General features: G+C 43.3%; 3 protein-coding genes across 10 annotated transcripts in view; 2 read left to right on the plus strand and 1 right to left on the minus strand.

Moving 5' to 3' along the window:
• Nucleotides 1-1057: 1057 nt before the first annotated feature.
• On the plus strand, nucleotides 1058-14060 carry LOC105894474 (tubulin polymerization-promoting protein). 4 transcript variants are annotated; one of them, XM_031576373.2, is made up of 5 exons: nucleotides 1058-1359; nucleotides 6879-6962; nucleotides 8405-8731; nucleotides 11192-11345; nucleotides 11658-14060. In XM_031576373.2, exons 2-5 carry the CDS (start codon nucleotides 6931-6933, stop codon nucleotides 11859-11861), a joined length of 717 nt encoding a protein of 238 aa, XP_031432233.1. In that variant the 5' UTR covers nucleotides 1058-1359; nucleotides 6879-6930; the 3' UTR covers nucleotides 11862-14060. The 4 variants fall into 4 exon arrangements, with proteins under 4 accessions (XP_031432233.1, XP_012676456.2, XP_031432231.1 ...); XM_012821002.3 differs by lacking the exon at nucleotides 1058-1359 and adding an exon at nucleotides 5564-5759 and having other exon boundaries at nucleotides 6877-6962; XM_031576371.2 differs by lacking the exon at nucleotides 1058-1359 and adding an exon at nucleotides 5565-5764.
• A 1792-nt stretch (nucleotides 14061-15852) lies between these two features.
• Nucleotides 15853-19620, minus strand: cep72 (centrosomal protein 72). Its single transcript, XM_031576230.1, has 12 exons — nucleotides 19510-19620; nucleotides 19088-19215; nucleotides 18748-18940; nucleotides 18492-18606; nucleotides 18232-18395; nucleotides 18054-18112; nucleotides 17925-17967; nucleotides 17425-17658; nucleotides 17086-17246; nucleotides 16691-16787; nucleotides 16336-16514; nucleotides 15853-15993 (listed from the first exon to the last, which is right to left on the minus strand). Exons 1-12 carry the CDS (start codon nucleotides 19610-19612, stop codon nucleotides 15853-15855), a joined length of 1617 nt encoding a protein of 538 aa, XP_031432090.1. The 5' UTR covers nucleotides 19613-19620.
• A 616-nt stretch (nucleotides 19621-20236) lies between these two features.
• Nucleotides 20237-20766, plus strand: part of spire1b (spire-type actin nucleation factor 1b) — a 31125-nt gene continuing 30595 nt past the window's right edge. For all 5 annotated transcript variants that reach the window (XM_031576375.2, XM_031576378.2, XM_031576374.2 and 2 more), the window contains exon 1: nucleotides 20237-20734. In XM_031576375.2, coding sequence (XP_031432235.1) covers nucleotides 20392-20734 — 343 coding nt within the window. In that variant the 5' untranslated portion in view covers nucleotides 20237-20391. The remainder of the gene's footprint in view (nucleotides 20735-20766) is intronic.

The raw sequence follows: 20766 nt of genomic DNA on the forward strand, positions 1-20766 counted from the left end.
CATAAAAGCATTATGTGTTTCCATTCATGATGATAACATCTAGATTCATCTACAGAATGTATCATGTCTGACAATACGAATGAACAGTACAATTATTTTAACCACATGATGGGGCTGTTGAACATCGTAGTTCAGCTGGGTATGACTGTTCGTGTTTTCACAGATAAAAATAGCATCTGCATGTTGGGTTGTGGGAGATGTGCTTGTCCATCCTCAGTGATGGTTTCACATTCGCCTGGTGCCCCTGGCAGCCCACACCTCACTGTGTTCTGCTGTATCATCTGCCTGGCCTCAGTGCTGAAAGGATTACATAATCTTTTGGATACATATTCAGTGGTTGTATAACATAAAATAAATTGGCCCTAGTGAATCTCAGCCGCCACAATAATGAGCCACAGAGTGTGAAGAGAGTTGAAAGATGAGATTACATGAGATTTTTACAAATAAGGAAAGCTGCCGTAATGACTGGTAGACATGCCACATTCCATGGGTCTAATTGGTGTACACAGCTTCTGGGTCTGGATTTGGGCTGTGGCTTAATCTTGATCTCAGGGGGGAAAAAATCCTTTCTCATAGGGGGAGAAGGGAGAAGATCACTGGCCCTCGCTCACCCAGCCACGGAAGACATTCTGTGCTCGGCCAAAGGCCAAAAATGCACTTCCTGGAATAATATTTGGATTACCTCTTTGTTTAATCTGTTTGGAGGCATACACATGCCCAGGGCCCAATCTGAATACTTCGTACTGTATCTGGTCTTTGCAGACTTATCAGCAAGGGGTGTCGTGCGATTGGTATATGCCTGGAGTGTCAGTGCGTTTGGCATATGCCTGTATTATTTATGAGAAAAGCTAGATGTGCCACTCTGTACTTAATTATGGTATGTATGATATCCATACATAATTTACACAAGGGAGATGATTCTGCTGTTTATCTTAAATCCATCCTCCATCCATGTTTCCTATCCTGTACAACTTGGTTCTTGTTTACAGGACGACAGAGTAGACGGATGAAAACCAGCCATATAGAGTATTTGGTGGCATATCTTGTGAAGTATAATTGTTTTGTGTCTCATTCACCATCGTCGCAACAATACTATTTCCACCTCGCGAGCAACGCTCCTCCATGAGCTGCTTCGTAAACCGCTCATAGGACAGTGTTGTACGTGCAACCAATCAGAGCTGTCGGCCGTTTTACGGTGTCTTCCAGGGCTTTGAACCATCAAGCATATTCCATTGCCGCGCTATCAGCAGGAGAGCAGAAAGCGCGTCTCGGGTTCTCACGGGTACACTGGATGTGATGATGTTTTTGTAAGTCACAACGAGGGCTTGGAGCTAAACGTTGAAGGAAATACATAACCAGGTATGTTTATGCATTACAGACTCAGTAGCCTTGTTGGTGTAATGTATTTATTTCTGCGAAATATTTGGGATATAGGATACATATCAGCCTATGCTGTAGTTGTTTCGATTTCAGTCAACAACATGTACAACGACAATTACCTGGTGATTTGCTTATCCAGATGACGATATGAATGGCTTTTGATAGATTGTAGGTTAGTAGCTCTAGGCTTTAGGTTGAAGGAAGTGTTTTTTTATTTATGGTTTCTTTTTCTCCCGATCACACTTTATTACGTAATTCGTTGCCCAACCCTGAAATCTGAAGCTGATGTTCTAAGGGTATTGTGAGAGCTGCTACAGCCGATGTATTGACAGTAGGACAATAACAATGATCACGTGGACTGCGTTCCCATCGCTCGAGCATGAATATTGCTATGGCAAGTTTATGTAACCCGTCTTGCTAAAGAGACAAGTCAGTAATAGTATGCTCAGGCAATGTCGACTTTATTTGGAGATGCCATCATCTACAGCAATCTGTAACCTGCTGCAACTGTATGACAGATAATCAGCAGCCTTATTTTGGGTGTTAGATTGCGTTGTATAATTGATTAATTGAACACTTTGTCATCACGAAAGCATAGTACCTTGTAATTAACGACTCGAGCAAGTCATTATGTCACCATAGAGACTTTCATCAGTCCATTTTTTTTTTCTGTTTTCAAATCATGAATAGGATTTGGCTATCAAAGCCAGGCCTTCAGGGTATACCTCAATAGAAGTTAATGTATGCTTTTGTGTGTGGGTCTCTTTATTTTGAGACTTTTCTTTCAATCTTAATATTTATTTTGACATGGAATATGGTGCACAAAAATCTGGTGACCAGTAGGCCTTTATCTGATCTATATTGTCATTTAATTTATTTGTAGAATTAAATAAATGTTCTGGGTAATGTAATGTCTAGGCCTATTTTCCCATATGTTCAAGCATTAGGTACGCTTCAAGAGAGAATGCAGTCATTCGCAGACTTTGTCCCAGATTTTTTTTTTGCTGTAGGTTGCAGTTCAGTGGTCTGTGAGTCACTAGTCTTTGAAGCAAACATCATGCCCTGTATTTAAATGAATGCACCTCGTTAAGGAGCGCTACTTAGCATGTTTGACTTAACTGTCCCTCATGTAAATCATGGCATGGTTAGTGGGATGCCATATAAATGCAATACCGCAACAATATGTGCACGAGGTGCTGGTGATCAGTGTGTTTTTTTATTTGTACAAACAAGTCAATGAACGCCATGTGTCATTTGCATTTCAGTTTCCAAATGTGCGGTTTAACATGCCCTGTGCTAAGAGGGAGAATGGAAAAAGGTGCATAGTTTAAAGGTGCATAGTTTAAAGGTGCATAGTTTAAAGGTGCGTAGTTTCCACAATTCAGTCTTGTGGGTGGCAGATTGAGTCCAAGTTGTCCTCAATCCTTTACTTTTGGTGCGCAGGTGACATCCTGCAGGGACTGTCCAGGCCTGAGTTCAAAAGACTCGGTGACAGGGCTGTGCTCTGAGCACTATGTAAACCTCCTCAGTCTCCCTGCTCTTGAGCCGAGACAGGCCCAGTTGGCATAGCACAGGAGACATTTATCAGTAGGAATAAATATGACAAGAGCAACCACAGTCTGAAGGTCTCTGTTCCTTCACGAAATAGTCCTGCATTTATAACGGTGTTGTTTGTTTCCTGTGTTTCTCGTCGTTCTCATTGCACTGTGCACTGGCATGCACCGCTTCTGCTATGGAGTGTTGCTACTTCTAATAATAACCAGAAGCTACTGTGTTTGTCAGTGCTACGGAGACAAATACTATTTAAAGCCAGTGTCTGGGAGTCAACTGGGAGTTTGGGGGAGGTAAGAAGGGGCTAAGGGGGTGGGGGGTTACTGAATGGTGAATAAGACCCACGCGACACAAAGAATGGGATGGATCCTGTCCGGGGCTGGAACGGGCTTCGGAGATGGGATGAGGTAATTAGCAGCTAGGTGGGGGCGGCAATGTGAACGGGGGGCTGTCCCTCTGGAGGCTGGCGTGGGTTGGAGTGGGTGTGCTGGCACCGGTGCTGCCTGGATTCCTGCAGTCTGATGCCCAGGCAGAGCCACTGACCAGGCGGGGGGGTGGGGGTGCAGATGGGTCCACCCTCCCTGCAGACTGGAGTGGGCTTTATTTCCAGACGACGCCCTGATTCACCTCCACTCCCTCTCTTTTCCTGTTTACAGTTCCGCCTCATTACTGTTATTGGTCTTTCTTTTACCTACATTTTGAAAAGTGTTTGGGAGGCTTTAAGGAGAGAGATGTGTGTTTAAGTCTTTATATTTTTCCCTGGTTAAAAATAGAATGAGGCCGAAATAGGCCAATTTATTGTTTAGGCACTCATCTGTGCAAAGCATTCCCAGAAGGCAAATATATGTAAGCATGCGCCCAGCCACTCTAAGCCCGCCTCTTGAGATCGTGCAAAAAGCTCTTTCTCTTTCTCTTTCACTCTCCCTCCCTCCTTCTCACGCTGTGGTTAACAAGATCAGGCAACAAATGCTTCAAGCGTCTTAGAGCACCAGATGTTTGACCTATTAAGCCTTTTCTATAAAGTCTTTGGATATTTAAACGTTTTAATAAAAGTTTTACATATTGCATACTTGTACACATACTGTACTTGATATAAAGGTATATAGTCCCTTTGATTAAAAGCATCTGCCATGTCAGTAAGTGTGAAAACTTGTGACAGCAATGTCAATATCCAAGGTTTTGACCTTTTTCCATTCTAAAAATACCACTCATTCATAGAGTTACATATGTTAAAAGAATTCTTGTCAATTTGTCAATGTGTTCAATTTAAATAACTCGTAAGTAAAACGTAATATATGGGACTATAGGTCATGTGATATCAAAAAGTGCTCTCAGATAAAAATGTAAAATCATCATGAGACCATCTGAAAATAGGATGATAACACATTCATAAATTGCTTTAATTTGCAAGTCTATTGTGCAAGAGAACTGCCTAGTTTCTTCTTAAATTCTGATCTTAATCTTTCTGATTAAAGATGCAGTCTGTGTTTGGCAAAAGGTTGTTGATATTGGAGCTAGGCTTAATTGAATTACACCCCTCCCTTTCCCCTGAAGCTCTGTGTTGATTGGCTTGTATCGTTAATTGCTCGGTCAGCCACTATGTTGGTTTATTTACAGAGCTATGGCTGTATACGAACACTAGTTCGTGTATGAGTTTTTTTTTTAACACTGAACGGATAGCTAGAGGACTGTGGGGAGCAATTAGCTGAATTTGATTAAACAGTGTATGGGATTAGAATCACGGCACATTCATTAATATTTCAGGACAAGTTCGTTTGAGCTGCTGCTCTGTCTATTTGGTGTTGCTACTCGAGCTGTAGTTCCTGGCCTTGTCATTGTAGTGACTGTGCTGGCATCTCTATGGAGAGTCTGGAGTCCTTGAGGTGTCTGAGTGTAAATCCAGGGTTTGAAAAGATGCCTTTGTCCCGGGCTGATTTTGGTGTCCTCTCAGCAGCGCACAGTAGATGGAGGCCACAGAGGGTTCAGTCAGGGACGAGTGTCTCAGTAAATAAATCAGCATCTCCCCAGACCCCACTTTACATACAGAGCCACAACTGTCTAGACTTGCAGAGATTCCTGTCAAATTCTTGTTTGTTCTGTGTAATCTTTGAGAATGCCAGCTAGTCTAAGATGCATGCTGAGACAAGACTATAGACATTATATCAGAAACGCGTGAACGGAAGGTTGTGTGCTGTGTAGACTTATAAATCAACCTTTTGGGATTATTCATATCATCCGAAGGTACAGGTGTGAAGTACACTCTGTGACTCAATTGTAATCTGATTCAATCCAAACAGGTTTTTCAGGAATAGGGATGGGCAGAAAAAAGGCTGTAATCACATTCAGTTATATGAAGTCATCAGCATCTGAAATGACCTCTGACTCGTCCAAGCCCCCGTGACACTGTGCGATGTCACACTAGACAGAACTGCCTGACACTCCAGAGCACAATGAGCCCCCTGTGTCTCCACTTCTGAATGCCATTATTGACACTGGTTAATCAAATCTTTGTTTGGTCTTACAGAAAAACATATAATAGCAAATCATTGGAAGCGGCCCTTTCCATGGGGTTGTTATTACTCCATGGTACAGTATTTAGACTGTGCATCCTACAGTAGAAATCGGTCGCGTCCACCCACCAATACAATGAAACCTGGGGCAACAGAACCCCCCATGCCTGGGCGGTGGGTGGGGATGTCCACATCAAGTGCTGAGGCGATTAAAATGCATAAGACTCTGGGTCTCTCCCATAGCTTGATAGATACTGATTGCACTCTGAACCTGGAGCTGATAAGGGAGGTCTCTGCTTGATGTCTGATATCTACACGACGAGGTGAGGTCATTTGTCTTCAGGACTCTGTACGTGTAAATGAGAGTTAATGGAGAGGTATTAGAGAGCTTGCTAGGGTGTATTTTGCCATGGCAACACTGGGCCACTGAGGCTGTCGCTGTGACGTTGTGAAGCCTGCAAGTTATGGGAGCGACTGGAAGGTGAGCCTGGTGTCATTCTTTTGTTTACTCTCAGTGCTGATGAGAAACAGCATATGTACCATGGGAACACCTTGTGGGTCTCTTGTTTTATTTTTAGGAACAGTTCAGAGTTCAGTTAGATGTAAACACACATGGAAGTGATATATGTTACCCATCATTTTGTTCTAAAAATTGTGCTTTTGTATTGGGCTCTCTGCATAGACCCGGTGGTCCTCATTAAGGTTCCTCTCGTAATGATGCATACCTCGTTTGTTTGTTTATATTTCCGAATGTAGTTGGTTAGCGTGGCACATATGTGGTTCCAATACAACCAGAGGAAAAAAAGCTTGTGCACTAATGAGCATCACGCACAGGGCAGAGCAGCTGTCATCAGTGGAATGACTTCATACACCAAGGCAGGGGGTAAAAGTGAAAGAGCGGGGAGACCAGCTTTATCAAGGAATAGCAAGAGTAGAATTTGGTGAGCAACAGAGATCCACAAGAGGAACAGGAGTGTGTTATTTGAGTATGTTGTATCTAGATCTTGATCATACAATCATGGTGGGCTGATATAGTATATATATATATATATTTGAGGACACATACTGTATTTTTGTATCGCTTTGACATTTATCATATGGTGTAAAACTGTATTTCCATATCCTTGTATTTGTACTCCTCTGTTTAGGACATACAGTGTCTCTCTCCAGGACTGATCATCTATTAACTAGGCTATAAACAATGTGTCATTGTGAAAGTGAAAGCAGGGTTATATGTCTTGTCTCTTTGAACTGTATCACAAACAGATAACTCTCATACAACACACACACACACACCCACACACACACCCCCACAAGCACACCCCCCCCCCACACACACACACACACACACACACACACACACCCACACACAAGCACAAGCACACACACACACATGCAAACAGTGTATTCACTCACTATCATGTCATTGTATTTCAGCTGCATCAAGAAACCAAGAGATTCTACCAGTTGTAGCAGCATAGAGGGGGAGATGGAGGGCTCCCACGCTACCACAGGTCCTAAGTGAGTACACATCTGTGCATGTCACTGTGCACTTATGTAAACTCATTAGTCTATTACATTTTATATGTACCTGAATTTCCCCACGGGATTAATAAAGTATTTATCTATCTATCTATCTATCTATCTATCTACCTCATTACATTCTAAATGAGCTTATAGCTCTGATGGAAAACACCATTTCATCAGCAGTTTGTCACAGAGCCAACAGGACAGCAGCATTAAGCCATAACCTCACAGGTCCATCAGCATACTTACACACACTGTAATCCCTTATATGGGTTATCATCAGTTATTACACTTTTGATGTGTGGTAATACAAGGGACTGTCTGTGTCAAGGCTGTGTCTGAGTCCTAGGGTCCCTAAAAATGTATATTTTCACATTTTGTATCATAGCTTTTTCACTAAATAAATGTAAATATTAAATGTAAATGGTTAAAGAGAATATTTAATAGGAATTCAAATGTGAGAGGAAATGTAACATGATGCCTGTGAGGGTCCCAGTGGTACCAGTTTCAGCTGTTTCATGGTTCTTCACTCTTGTTCTTGAGTTCCTTAGAGGACTTTCAGACTCTGTGAGCTGGGCGACTCTGACATGTGCCTGGCGTGGTGTGTGGCCTACTGTTCATCTGGGAGCCGCTGGACACTCCTCAGCGCCCTCGTAGTGCATTCCACACTGGCCTATTAATAAACCTCACCTAAGTGCCAAGGCTCTTGCCACATCTGTCCACTCACTGACGCCTACAGGAGTAACCCTCCTGCCACACCACTTGCCACAAGGAAACATCATCTGAGCCCGAGGCAGAGGAGCTGTCTGAGTTCAGGAAATCATGGGGGCAATTAACCACAGTGATGTTTACCTTAAGGGTTAACAGCACTTTTAGGGTGGCAAGGAAACCCCCTTTTGTTCTTTTGGACTTTTCTTTTATTATGTGCTGTGCTATCACTATAGGACACTGTTATTACCGGGAACACTATGGGTGTGGCGTGTGTTCGCCCTCAAAGCTGCACTCTGCACACTCTGGAGTTCTGCACCATGTTTTTAAGGAGTGCTGAGAGGACTGCCTAGTAAATAAGTTGCTGCGAATGAAATAACTAAACTATGGCCCTGAGGAGTGATATTGCACAGGGCTCTGATGATGGTAATCAAGCCCCAAACTCTAATCAGTGACCTGGGGATAAGAGTATGTTATTAGACCCTTGGCCCTTTTTATTTAGGTCATTACAAAATGTGTTGGTGTGTTGTGTGCTTTGGCGCATGCTGTAGAAGTCACTGGCCCTGGCGAGCTGGGTGTGGATAGTCTCAGAACAGTGTGGAGGCATGAAAGCACAACATTCACCCCTAATGCCCAGTGAGAAATATCACCACCTGGTCTGAGTAATATCGGTCTGAGTTATATCACTGGCATTTGAAATAGCTCTCTTTCTCTCTCTCTCTCTCCAGTAACGGGGAGGAGTTCAAAGTTCAGACGGCGAAGCACAACAACCACGCCCCTATGCGGCCACCTAGCGAGCAGTCAAAGGACCGGGCCCAGAAGCGCCTGTCAGCGGAGTCAAACGGGGTCAGTGAGGGTGGGGCCGGGGCGCGCACCCCCGTGGAAGTGACGGCACTGGAGGAGGCCTTCCGCCGCTTCGCCGTCCACGGGGACACGCGCGCCACTGGTAAGGAGTTGCATGGCAAGAACTGGTCCAAGCTGTGCAAAGACTGCAGTGTCATCGACGGCAAGACCATCACTCTCACAGACGTGGACATCGTCTTCTCCAAAGTCAAGTAGGCCACCATCTGTTCTGAGTTCTGGGATCTTGGGTTTAAAGAGGGAGAGACTGTTCTGTTATGTGTGCCGTAACTAACTACTAAATAAGTCACTAGTGCAAAAAGGGGGAAAATGCATAGCAGCTCCTGGCAATTAATAAAGCATCTGTGGTGCTCTTCAAATAGTTTCCTGGAGGTTTGCAGCATGGGAGTGAAATATATTACCAGTGCAGTTACACTTCAGTTTCGTCCCCTTGTTTGGTCAAAACCAAAAGAGCCTGCTTTTGAAGCAACTCTATACCCAGCATCCCATTTGTATGCTGTAGAAGGAGGAGCCCGTCTATTTTATGCACTTGCCCCAGATTTAGTAGAGGTTGTGGTCCAAACAGTGGTGATTCGTGTAACGTCACGGTCACATTACCGAGGCATAGGTCAGGATGGCTCATCCCCCATTGGGGCAGATATCTCCAGGCCAGATGCAGTCATCAGGCCCTCAGTCCAGCATCCAGCAGACTCTAAATGAATGCGACTGCAGAAAACAGTATTCAGACCACTTGCAGTACTGTTGTGTTGTGGCACAGATGGTTGCTGAGGCGGACTCTATTTTCATTTTTTTTTGCCATGTTTTTGATGTTTCAGCCAAGCAGACTGACTAGCAGTGCCGTGTGCAGAGTGAAGGATTTCTGTGGGTGTGCTGTTTATGTTTGTTAGATATCAAGGGTCTCTGTGATCTTGAACGATTATGTGCTGAAGTGATTTCGCTTCACCCTGACTGAACTCAAAAAGGGGATGGGGGACGGGGGGTATTCTGCTCTACAGAACAGTGTAGCTGTGCAGAGAGCAGGGCTGTGAGCATAGAACAGAACAGTGGAGGGGAGCAGAGGATGTGCACTGGGCAGGATTACTGATTTCAGTCAGGTCACATTATTCATTTTCTGCCAACAACAGAACCTGATAATATCACATTGGAGTGGTGTATGAAGTACCTTATGATATTGGGCTGTGAGCTGAAGCAGAAGAGTCTGCATGCATCTGTGTGTGTGTGTGTGTGTGTGTGTGTGTGTGTGTGTTTGTGTGTGTGTGTGTGTGTGTGTGTGTGTGTGTGTGTGTGTCGCGGAGAATAAGGCCAGGCAGGAGTCATGTGGGGGAGGGGTGTGTATTAGCTGGAGCTGACTGTAGACATGAGATGTAGATCTAACCTTCTGCTTTAATCATAGCTGGGTCAACGCCGCACGAGAGTCTGTGCAGAATTAACCATCTTTATGGGGTCTGCGGCTTCATTGAATGGCTTTAGAAGGAGAGACTGTATATCAGAATGTTACAGTTGCTGTGTGTTACATCACAGGGCTCCAACAGAAGACATACAATTTTTTTCTGTTCCTCTTAATTCATCTCGCTATTCCAGTAGATCTATTCAAAGCTGAAATGTGTCAGTTTTAGAGGGTCAGGAAATGTTCCAGGTCAGTGATGCAGTCGTTTTTAGCACTAATATATATTTCCATCCAGCTTACCTGCAAGCAAGCTTTGACTGAGTCATGTGTCAACTGACTGAAATGAAGCAAACAAACCCCTTCCTAATTAAGTGTCTCCACTATGTTCTTTCATAATACGCTGTTAGAACCAATATGTGGACTTATTTTGTGAGGAGGCTTTTCAGAGAATGTCCAGCTGGGACCAGTAGAATTTGGGATCTGACATTAGACAGCATGGAACAGGCCTTCAGAGTAATGGAACTCAGGAGTGTTCCCTACTGAAGGATCGCCCAAACAAAACTGGTCACTGAAGAAGTCAAATTAATAATAAACCCAAAGAGGCGTGTTTACTAAGGCTTGTTGCTATGACAGCAGGTTACCCTGGGATACAGTGGGCTTTACAGACTTTTGTTTAGGTGATTTATCACCACAGCAGTGGTTGTTTGTATTTGTGTTACTATGCACTTTTTACCGTAGAAATGCAACGTGACACAGTTGGATTAAACACCCCCCCCCCCCCCCCCACCCAGGGGTAAATGTGTTTCGTGAGACAGCATAAACATCCGAGACAGCTCTGAGGGCTAACAGTATGCAGTGGGCTGCTGGCCGAGAGACATCAGAGAACTGTTATAGCCACTGTCTGGTGTGGGATGGCATGTCGGTATACAAACATCCTCATCTGCTCCTCAGAGAAAGTGAAATGTATCTCTGAAGTCACCGACAGAGTTCAGTGTTCAGTAGTCAGTACTGTTAAGATCACAATAGTGGATTTTTTAGGAGGGTAGGTAGTTTATGACTCATGCAGTGGCATTTGCAATAGCATTTGAGTTCAGAGCGGAGAGCTAGTACAGCTAATATGGGAATACTTTCTTTACATCGTGGGCTGGTCTTCTCCAAAGACTGCTAGTAAGGATAATAGAGTTCTCCCCTGGCCCTTATCATGTAGTGGTCTAAGTACCTCTGGTACAACAGTCAACTGTTTTAACTGATGTATTGAACGTTACAGGAAGAAATCCTGCCGCACCATTACATTCAACGAGTTCAAAGAAGCTCTCACAGAGCTGTCCAGGAAACGGTTCAAAGAGAAAAGCAATGACGAAGCAGCAGAGGAGGTCTTCAAGCTGATCGAGGGCAAATCACCAATCATAGCTGGAGTCACAGTAAGGACTCAGGACCTATTCCAATCAAATTTCAATAAAGATCCTTGTTTAATGATTAAGTATTGTTTCCACACAGGAGCGAAAGGCCACAATCTGTGGTATATGTGGAACATGAACATTATTTTTCTTAGCTTTGGTAGTCAATGTCCTTGTTTTTTTTGTGACGGGAACTAAAGTACTGATTAAACGCATACCTTCCCTGGATAATGAGCTGGTTCTGAAAGCCTCTGTTAACAAATATTAAATAGTGAATAGTGAATAGTAACATACAAACAGTGGTCTCCATCCTCTGACCTTCTGTTCCCTCCACAGAGAGCAGTGGCCTCGCCCACCGTGTCACGCCTGACTGACACCACCAAGTTCACCGGCTCACACAAGGCGCGCTTCGACGAGACAGGCCGTGGGAAAGGCAAGGCAGGCCGCGTAGACGTCCTGGACAAGTCAGGTTATGTATCCGGCTACAAACACAAAGGCTCGTACGAGAAGAAGATGCAGCCGAGGCCCAAACCAGAGTGAGACGCTGCTGGGGTCACGCTGGGGTCACGCCAGTCAGAAGAGTTAGCAGAGAAACACCATCTTAAATCGCATCCCGAACTGTCCTCTGTCTGTCTCTTGTTCTAACACCAAACAGAAAAAAAGAAGCACAACAAGGAAATATTTTCCATTTCATGTTATTGTTTGTTATCATTTGTGAGTGAGATGTGGTTCAAGTTCCTTTTTTTCCAGTGATGTTTGAGAACTGGAACGTTGTTTACATCTACACAAAGACATCACCAGCTGGTACATTCCTAACCAATACCAAGCCACTGCCAAGCATTAAGAGGAACCACCATGGAAGGGAAAGCACTATGAATTATGAAGTCTTACTAATGCAATAGGGCCTTACACTGCCAAGAGCTATGAGGATCATTATGCCAAGAAAAACAATGAGAAATCATCTAACTAGATTGCACTTTTCACTGGTCTTTCCTCTATTCATTTTCTGAGTCGTTTAACTGTAGAAGTGATTCCCTTCATTTAATCATACAAACTTTATCATTTCCTTACAGAAGTAGTTGAAGTGAAAGTATATTGTTTCTAAATATACTTCACTTGCGTCCTCTCCCTGGTGAGTGTTTGGGTAGAGGGTAAAGAGTAGAGCCCTCAGTATACCACTTTCACAATGTTTGGCACTTAACCTTGTCCTTTCACTGTTTAAAAGATTTGAAAATCACTAATCACTGATATACCATAATACTGTTTTACTCATTAGGTTAATGGAGTTGGTCTTTGTATGTACCCTTGTGGTTAACGACAGGTCTTATTATTTTCTCACAATTCACGTTAAACCAGTGCCGTACCGTTCATGTGTAAATGTTTTTTTTCATTTCAACTCTAGGACAAACAGTATGTTCATTTCCCCCCAACCATCAAAAGTAGTGCACAGGTCCTAGGCCACTGAAATACAACGGCACATATGCAACTGGACGCGATTAGTGTTAGGTACAACATATGCGCCGCGCATTCAGAAACCAGAAACCGCTAGCTTCTTGGAAACAAAAGATATGGTATTCAAGATTGTATTTTAAAAAATCTTGTTGTTTTGAGTTATGTGGTCCTTATTATTTATGGAATGCTAGTATATGGTATGCTACAATGTTAGCTTGAACTCAAACACTGGCTGCCTATTTGTAATCTGTGTGCATTTTTCAGTGCATTGTGAATTGTATCCGCCCTATAAAGTACATTATGTTTAAGACGCATCGCTTGCGCTAACAACATTGACGTTACCAGGGATACTTTGTTCATGTCCACACAATGCATACAGAAGAGAAGATGGTAAAGACATTGTGTATTTTAACTTAGCATAGTCCAAAAATGCCATCCATTGCTATTTTCTGTGGTGAAATGACAACCTGAAAAAGTTCTATGAATAACCTTAATTTGTTTGTGTGGTATATCACACGGTCTGAATTTTATTACAATTGAGCAGAATACCGTAGTTCTACCACCATCATGTTGAACCAGCATATAACACACACATTTACTACTTTTTTAACAAGTGAACTAATTACAGTTTTATACATTTCATACTAAGCCACTTTGCTACATTTTGAACTATGTGCAATGTATCAGATCAGACAAAAAGCAACCATGTTTACAGTTAATGTGTTTTTAACTAAATAGCCAAATTTGAAACAGCTTTAGCTGCACAGGGTAAGCACGACAGGTCTTATGTCATTTAATTTTGCCCTTGATGTCTTTCCACATCCTTCAAAATTGATTAGTCCAATTAAGCTAACATAGAGGGACAAAAATTCCCATAATCAAATATTTATTGATAGTTCATTTGACTATCTGAAGGAAAGGGAATAACAGGTATGTATTCTACAGAACATCTATTTTTCACACATAGTGACATACTGTTCCTTCCATATTCATAGCCAGTAGAGTTAGCCTAGAAAGTGACTTGTATTTATGTGAAAATATTACTGTACTAGCAGTTGGAAGTATTTAATGTATGATTTGATGTTTGTGTGCTTACTGCCAAATATTGTACACCATTTGTGTTGAGGAACAATATTGTCTTATTTTTTAAGAATAACTTTTTTCTAATGGTTTTGTGCCCTGATGCATGTTATCTGGTCATGGTATGGTACTTTAGACCGTGCAGTATATGTGTGTCCCAGTTTTGTAGCATTGTTGAAAATAAAAATAAATGAAACCTTGCCTGGACAACAGCATGTTAGTCTGTTTTACTGAAGCCTGTGCTGAGTAGATCACACACTGCATGTTATTGGCTCATGTCACAACCCTTAAATCTGACATGATCATATATACAACATTCCTGGCAAAATCACCAGGCAACCAGTGTGTCTTAGATAGATCTTAGTTTTAGTGTATGATCTCACTGGATGATGTTAGGTGTGTGTGTGTGTGTGTGTGTTTTACACTCTTTGACCCTGAGAAATGAGGGCGTTAGTGATTAGGTCATTTGGCAGTGTACTAGGGGACAGAGTGGGGTCAGGGGAATACACTGGCACAATAGAGCTTGGGTCATGGCCATGATAGACAGAAAATTCTTGATTTGCCCTTTGTAATATGAAGAGAAACAGTTGATTGCTGACTGTACCACTACAAACTTGAATTGAATTCAAACACACTCAGATATTATTTTAGTCCAAGTTTCTGGAAACACAAACCACAGTAAGTAAAATCAATCAGACAGCGAGATGGGGGGGGGGGGGAAGTATTGCTTGTATTTTCAAAATACCCCACTGGGTCAAGTGTTGACATCCATTAAAGTCTGTCGGCCATATGTGCTTAAAACACAATGACAGAGCGTAACGAGGAGAGCCCCATCACCCGAGGCAAACCCAAGCAAGTCTGATGGCGCTCTCAGTCAGTCCAATACAAACATGATTTCCTGACTGTTCAAGCCAAAAAAATAAAGCTACAAAAGATTGTCCATTACACAACCATCTCTCATCAAATAAATACCAATAAATATCCCATTGCACTAGAGTAAAAAAAAAAACCTTCTGAACTTAAATGACTTCGTGTCAACATGGAAGCCAAGTTTTCATCATTCCTCATCTCAATAGAGCGCATGCAATCCAGCTTATAAACGTGCAATCGCCTTCTAGCACATCAGGAACATAGAGGCACTTGTGAGTTCAAAGGGCACAGTTGTGTTTCTGCAGCCGGGAAGGAGGATGACTTCTTCTGCCTCAGCTTGCTCAGAAACACAGAAGAGACGCCATCAAGGATCTAGAGAAACAAAAGGGTATAGAGCATTTCAGTAATGACTGATATTTATGTGTGGGAGACAGGGGGTAGGTAACAACATTTCCGTGTGTATGGGTGAGTATGTATGCATGTCTAGGCTCCAAAGTTCATGTGGTTCCCAGTCATTTCTATGCTTTATTTCAGGTGCTTTTATATACTTCTCCTTTTAAACAAGCAGATGATTTATCCATAAATGGCCTGAAATAGTGAGAAATCTTGCCCTCATACCCAGCATGAGCTGAAGTTAGTCAAGAATCACACACTACACCCTTAATACAATGCAAAATAAAACCCCCCATAGAATATCCTCAGTGTAAATAGAAGCATTATGAAACTGAGTATTGTGAAAGTGGCTATAGCACTAAGGCTTTATGTTAGAGGGCTCTCTGGTCCCCCTCCGATGACTCCCTCCCCCGCAGCATCTCTACCAGACCAACCACAGCATCCCCCCGCACCCACCCCTCTCACTGCAGCTCACCAGCTCACCAACCCCATCCACACACACACACACACACACACACCGTGCCTACAGCCACTTTCACAGACAAGGGTTAGGTCTCATCTTGGACCAAATTACATTCTAAATAACATTCTGCACAGGAAGGAAACTTAATGACTCTGGATTACATGCGTCGCAGAATTTACTTCTTCTTTCAGGAGAAACACCTCATCTGCCACTTCCAAAATGACATACCCTGTATCAGCATAAACTCAAGGGTTAATTTAACAGTCCATGCCATCAGATGCACCCACCGTTACCACCGGCTCTAGTCATTGTGTTAATCCTGGACGATAAGAGGTTCCGCTCCAGGTTTATGAGTTGTTTCTGCAGAGACACATTCTCCTCCAACACACTCCTCAGCTGCTCATCAAGGGTCTCCTGTGGCAGTGCAACAGAAGGTGTCAAATGGACCCAAAGGAAAACATTAAATTGCTCGCTACATAGTGTTGGAATGCCTTCAAAATTGTTGTGTACAAGCACAGTAACTGGGGCCTGAAAAAGGCCAAGGTCTGTAATATTAGGTCGCTATTAGGAGGTGATGTAACACATAAAGTTTGTTGAAAACCGTTTAAAAAAAAGGCTTTGAGAATAATGACATTTCAAGGTGGATAAAGAGGCAGAGAAATCACATTTCCAGCAGGGCACAATATAACTGTACACATCCACAAACAGGGGACAGATGAATGCATAAAAACAGAGACCTTTTCCCCTTCAACTTACAATGGAGCTGCGTGCGTTCTCTAGCTGGGTGGAGAACTTCTGGATCACAGATTGGTGCTGGTCCTCCCGAGCCTCAGCCTGGGCGTTGAGGCCTTGCACCTCCTCTCTGAGGGCCTGCGCCTCACTCTCGCCGCTCACCAGCTCCTTCTCCATCAGGGACAGCACCTGCACAGACCGAGCTGGACACCATTTAAAACACAAAAGGAGCTTTTGTTAGGGGTCTGTGAGGAGACTGGGAGGTCACTTAGCTGCCCAAAATCACATGACTTGTAAAGCAAATATGCCTCTTAAAGGTGAACAAAACTTGTGATGTATGGTGATCTGATGGACGAGCTTAGTGGTGAAGGTCACTCACTGAAGAAGGTCTTGTAGTGCTGCGGGTCCCTCTTGCCTGTCCTCCAGTGCTCATGCACCATATTGAACAGCAGCTCCAGTGGCTTCCTGAAGCTGCTCTGAAGCGGAGGAGGAGGAGGAGGAGGAGGAGGATGGTTTAAACAACAGGCTTCCATTACCTTACATCAGCACATTTTTGATCCCCAGGCAAAACAGCATGCCTACTCATTGCGTATTTTCTTTTCAATGTTCTGGTAAAGTCAAGCAGGAGGAGGGCCGGGGAGGTATGCCATGCAGAACATGGATAGATTAAATAAAAACACACTCCTGACAACATCAGGAATTTGGGATGTTTTTTTTTTCTGTTTTTTTACAGTGATTCACCCAGCGTAAACAGATCTGTGTCCTTTAACTCACCTTCTGAGGTCTGGCGTCTGCTGGCTCGGGGCAGCCCCCGTCCTCTGCACTCCTGCAGGACAGGCGGTGTGCGTGACGACAGAGGTCAGCAACCTCCAAAGTGCTCTGCCCTGCAGCACTGGGTGGGGATGCTAGCTGTATGGAAGCTAGCGGACCATCTCCTACATAGGGAGAGAAAATAATATTTGCTCTCAAATGCGATACTTTTGTGGTATATAAGTGAGCATCTCCCAGAAATAAAGGCTTCTACTGATCATGACCGTGTAATTAGGCCGGCTTGTAAGACTGATGGGAGTCCATTAAACATCAGCAGCAGATAAGAAGTTTAAGTAGTCGCACCATCTGCTGAATGCGAGGTCATTCTGGGGTCTGGTGTGAACACTGCCGTGGCTGGGATTCTGAGCGGCGAGGGCTTCCTCCCACGGCTGGCTGGCAGGGGATGTATGCTGTGGGATCCCGTAACATAGCAGTCTGCAAAAGTCACTCTGGGTCTGTTACTGGCAGGCCCTGAAGGTCCACCATTGGTCAGAGACCCTTTTCTGCACAGCGGAATGCTTGGCTGGACACGAGAGGCTGGTTAAATACAGGATATACACACATGGTGTTAGTTTTCAGCAAGAAAACCAAATAAAATTGTTTATTTGTTTGAAAACAATTTGTTGATTTGTTTGTACCCAATACAATCTAGAGACAACACTCTTATAAAACATACTTTACAACTATTATGGGGGTAGCCACAAAGTGCAAAATGTGTTTCTTGTGATCAGAGAATTTTCTGGATCTGAAAATAATCTCATTAACTGTCTCCACCTAGTGGTGGTAGAGGAGAGAACAGTTACCATCATTGCTCTGTGAACGTCTGAAGGCTGGTTTTACAAAGTCCTGTAATGAACACAAGCAGGAACATGACTGAAATCCAAATGCCACCAATCACAAATTGTATGTACTATGCTTTAGAGTAGAGTTACCTGTTTTTGAAGGTAGGACTCAGAATCATTAACTAAGTATATCACTTCGTCAGGTATTTCTGCATTGAGGAAAAGAACAGGACAACAGGTCAGGGTAGACATACAGAATGTAATTTCCTCTTGCTCTGAGGAACTTGCTTAGCTGACTTTGAACGACACCGTCTGTTCCCCTCCTTACCCTGTGCCAGTGGTGATTCCGGTCCTTTCTGTGCAGGTGGCTGAGGACTCATCTGAGCCCCGTTCCTGCGGTTGATATGGTTCACTGCTGCTTCCTCATTACCATCCCGCAACGTCAGACTTCTGGTCAGCTTGTGAACTGTGGCCACACTCAGATCACTGGTCCTGCGAGCCACAACACTAGATATATGAAAGACATCCAGTCTTCATATTCATTAGAAAATAGAGACGACATGTATACTGTGTTCTCTGGGAGCATACCTCTGGTCTGAGTGGCTGGATATGCAACTCGTTTTCTGCTTGGGCTCGAGCTCCACATCAGAGGGGAAATACATGATGGCAGCTCTCCGCTCTCTATCCCTCACTGGGTAGTCATCTAATTGATCAAACACAATAAGCAACAAAATATAACACGAACACATTTTTACGCTCTCTGTGCACGATGGCTGTGTGACTGGTCAAAGGGAATGATGTTTAAAGGCGTTAACAACTTTTGAGCAAAGTGAAAAACTGATACCGAGTTTCCGCAGCTGGGTCAATGAATGCACCAAGTGGAGGCGGTATTCTGGGTGCTTCTTGACCAGAGGGTTGAGTCTCAGGTCCAGCTCGATCAGGCTTTTCAGCTTGGAAAGGGTCCTGACCTCTTCGAAGGCTGATATTTTGTTGAAGTACAAATTCAGGCTTTTCAGCATTTTTAGGTGCTGAAGACCCTGTGGGTTAATATAACAAATACTGGCAGTTAATTCAAATACACGAAAGTTTCAATCCAACCACTTCTAATTTCACACAACTAGCTGTGATGAAATACAAAATAAACAATACAAAATAAACAATACAAAAACTGGACTGGTACTCACTGAAACCGAGGTTAGCGCATTGTAAGACAGGTCTAGTGTCTTCAAACGGACGAAATTCTTCAGAGATATTCCTAAATGGCTTATTTTCCCCTCAATGTTACCGGGCAGGCACAGTGTTCGGACATCATCTAAAGTTGACAAAAAAAAAGTTTCATTGTTTAAGTACTATGTAACAAATTAACGCTATGAGCTGTTACAAATATATTATTTAACGCAGCTAACGTCACGCCGTCTCCAGCGGATACCTGGCTGACTTTACAAAGCATCATCTTTAGCTAGGTAGGATATCTAGATAGCTAGCTAATTGTCTAGCATAAATTAGCCACTCGCTTGCAATTGTTGAATGGCAGTGTTCCGGCATGTCCATGCTTTGTAGACTGCCTCAAATCCATATACAATCTAATAGAGGTGACTCGTATTACCTAAAACTTTATGGTGTAACTGCACATTCTCACGTATCCATTCTTCTGTAACTGTCAAATCCTTTGCCGCCATGTTTTGAAACGATGGAACAGATCGAAGCATCAGGGAAGCATGCGCATTTCCCTAAACCTATTTATATTAACGTCGGTGCCACCTAGTGGCAACAACTGTGTAGTGAAATACGACTGAACGTGAGCGATTCCAAGATGGTAAAAAGAATGGCCTGTATTCCAAAAATGCAATAATATAAACCAAACAGAAGTGGGCCTGCGTTAAAAGGCAACATCGCTGTTTGAACGGTTAATTACAGGTGATGCTGAAATTATTCTATGAAACAAATGAATCACAATAAATCACACCAATCACAATCTAAAAGTGAGTCATTTTGCATTCTTTAGAAAAACTATAATCTTAGCAGAAAAAAAATATGATCAGCTAATTAAGTTCTTCGGGAGTAATGGAATATGGAAATAAATGTTCTACTGACATTTAATCAGTATCTCAGGGAATGCAATAATTTCCATATGAAATTATTTGTAAAAATGTAATGGCTAAATATCGACTATTTTTACATTTTATTTTAAGTTTCTACCTCTGTCTGCAAAACGGTAGCTTCGCCTTTCAGTCCCTTTGCTCTGCAGGCCACATCGTAGGTTACTTGTCTAGCTTTAAGACCATGCAAGCTCAGCTCGTCATATGACTCTTGTGTATACGAAACCACTGCAAGGCGTGGAGCTGGCCATTGAATGGGAGTGCGTCATATTGCAAGGAGAGGGGACTGCATCTCTCTCAATGACCGGTTGCAGCAGTGTCTGTTTATTTTTGTTTTCGCCTCACTTCTTCGCACCCTTGACCCCTCTCTTGGTGGATAGGATGAGAGGATGGCGAAATGCCGAGATACCAACGAAGAGAAGCTGATGGATTCTGCGGTCCATCAGGATCGCAGGGATCCAGCGACTCCAGCGCATCCCAACATGGACAGCGATGAGAGCGACCAGCTGTCACTGGAGGAGATTTTGACGCTTTACAATCAGCCGATAAACGAGGAGCAGGCTTGGGCTGTCTGCTATCAGTGCTGCAGGTCTTTGGTGCAGGGACATAGGAGGAATTCCAAATCGGCCGGTGCTGTAGCATTGGACAGTGCGAAAATGATTGAGGGTCCCGGTGATGTGAAAATCCATAAAGATGGTGTTGTCAGATTGCAACATCAGGGCAGTGATCCAGGTAAACTCCTTATGTAATAATTTACTGTCTCC

The sequence above is a fragment of the Clupea harengus genome, chromosome 11, assembly GCF_900700415.2.
Source record: "Clupea harengus chromosome 11, Ch_v2.0.2, whole genome shotgun sequence".
NCBI lineage: Eukaryota > Metazoa > Chordata > Actinopteri > Clupeiformes > Clupeidae > Clupea > Clupea harengus.

Bases quoted from the DNA above. Each gene is read 5' to 3' on its own strand.
- LOC105894474 (XM_031576371.2), top strand. From the start codon at position 5,742: ATGTCTGATATCTACACGACGAG. The intron at 5,765-6,878 runs GTGAGGTCATTT...ATTGTATTTCAG, and splicing joins TCTGATATCTACACGACGAG to CTGCATCAAGAAACCAAGAG. The intron at 6,963-8,404 runs GTGAGTACACAT...CTCTCTCTCCAG, and splicing joins CACGCTACCACAGGTCCTAA to TAACGGGGAGGAGTTCAAAG.
- cep72 (XM_031576230.1), bottom strand. From the start codon at position 19,612: ATGCTTCGATCTGTTCCATCGTTTCAAAACATGGCGGCAAAGGATTTG. The intron at 16,515-16,690 runs GTGAGTGACCTT...AATGGTGTCCAG, and splicing joins GCACTACAAGACCTTCTTCA to CTCGGTCTGTGCAGGTGCTG. The intron at 15,994-16,335 runs GTAAGTTGAAGG...GCACTGCCACAG, and splicing joins AGAACGCACGCAGCTCCATT to GAGACCCTTGATGAGCAGCT.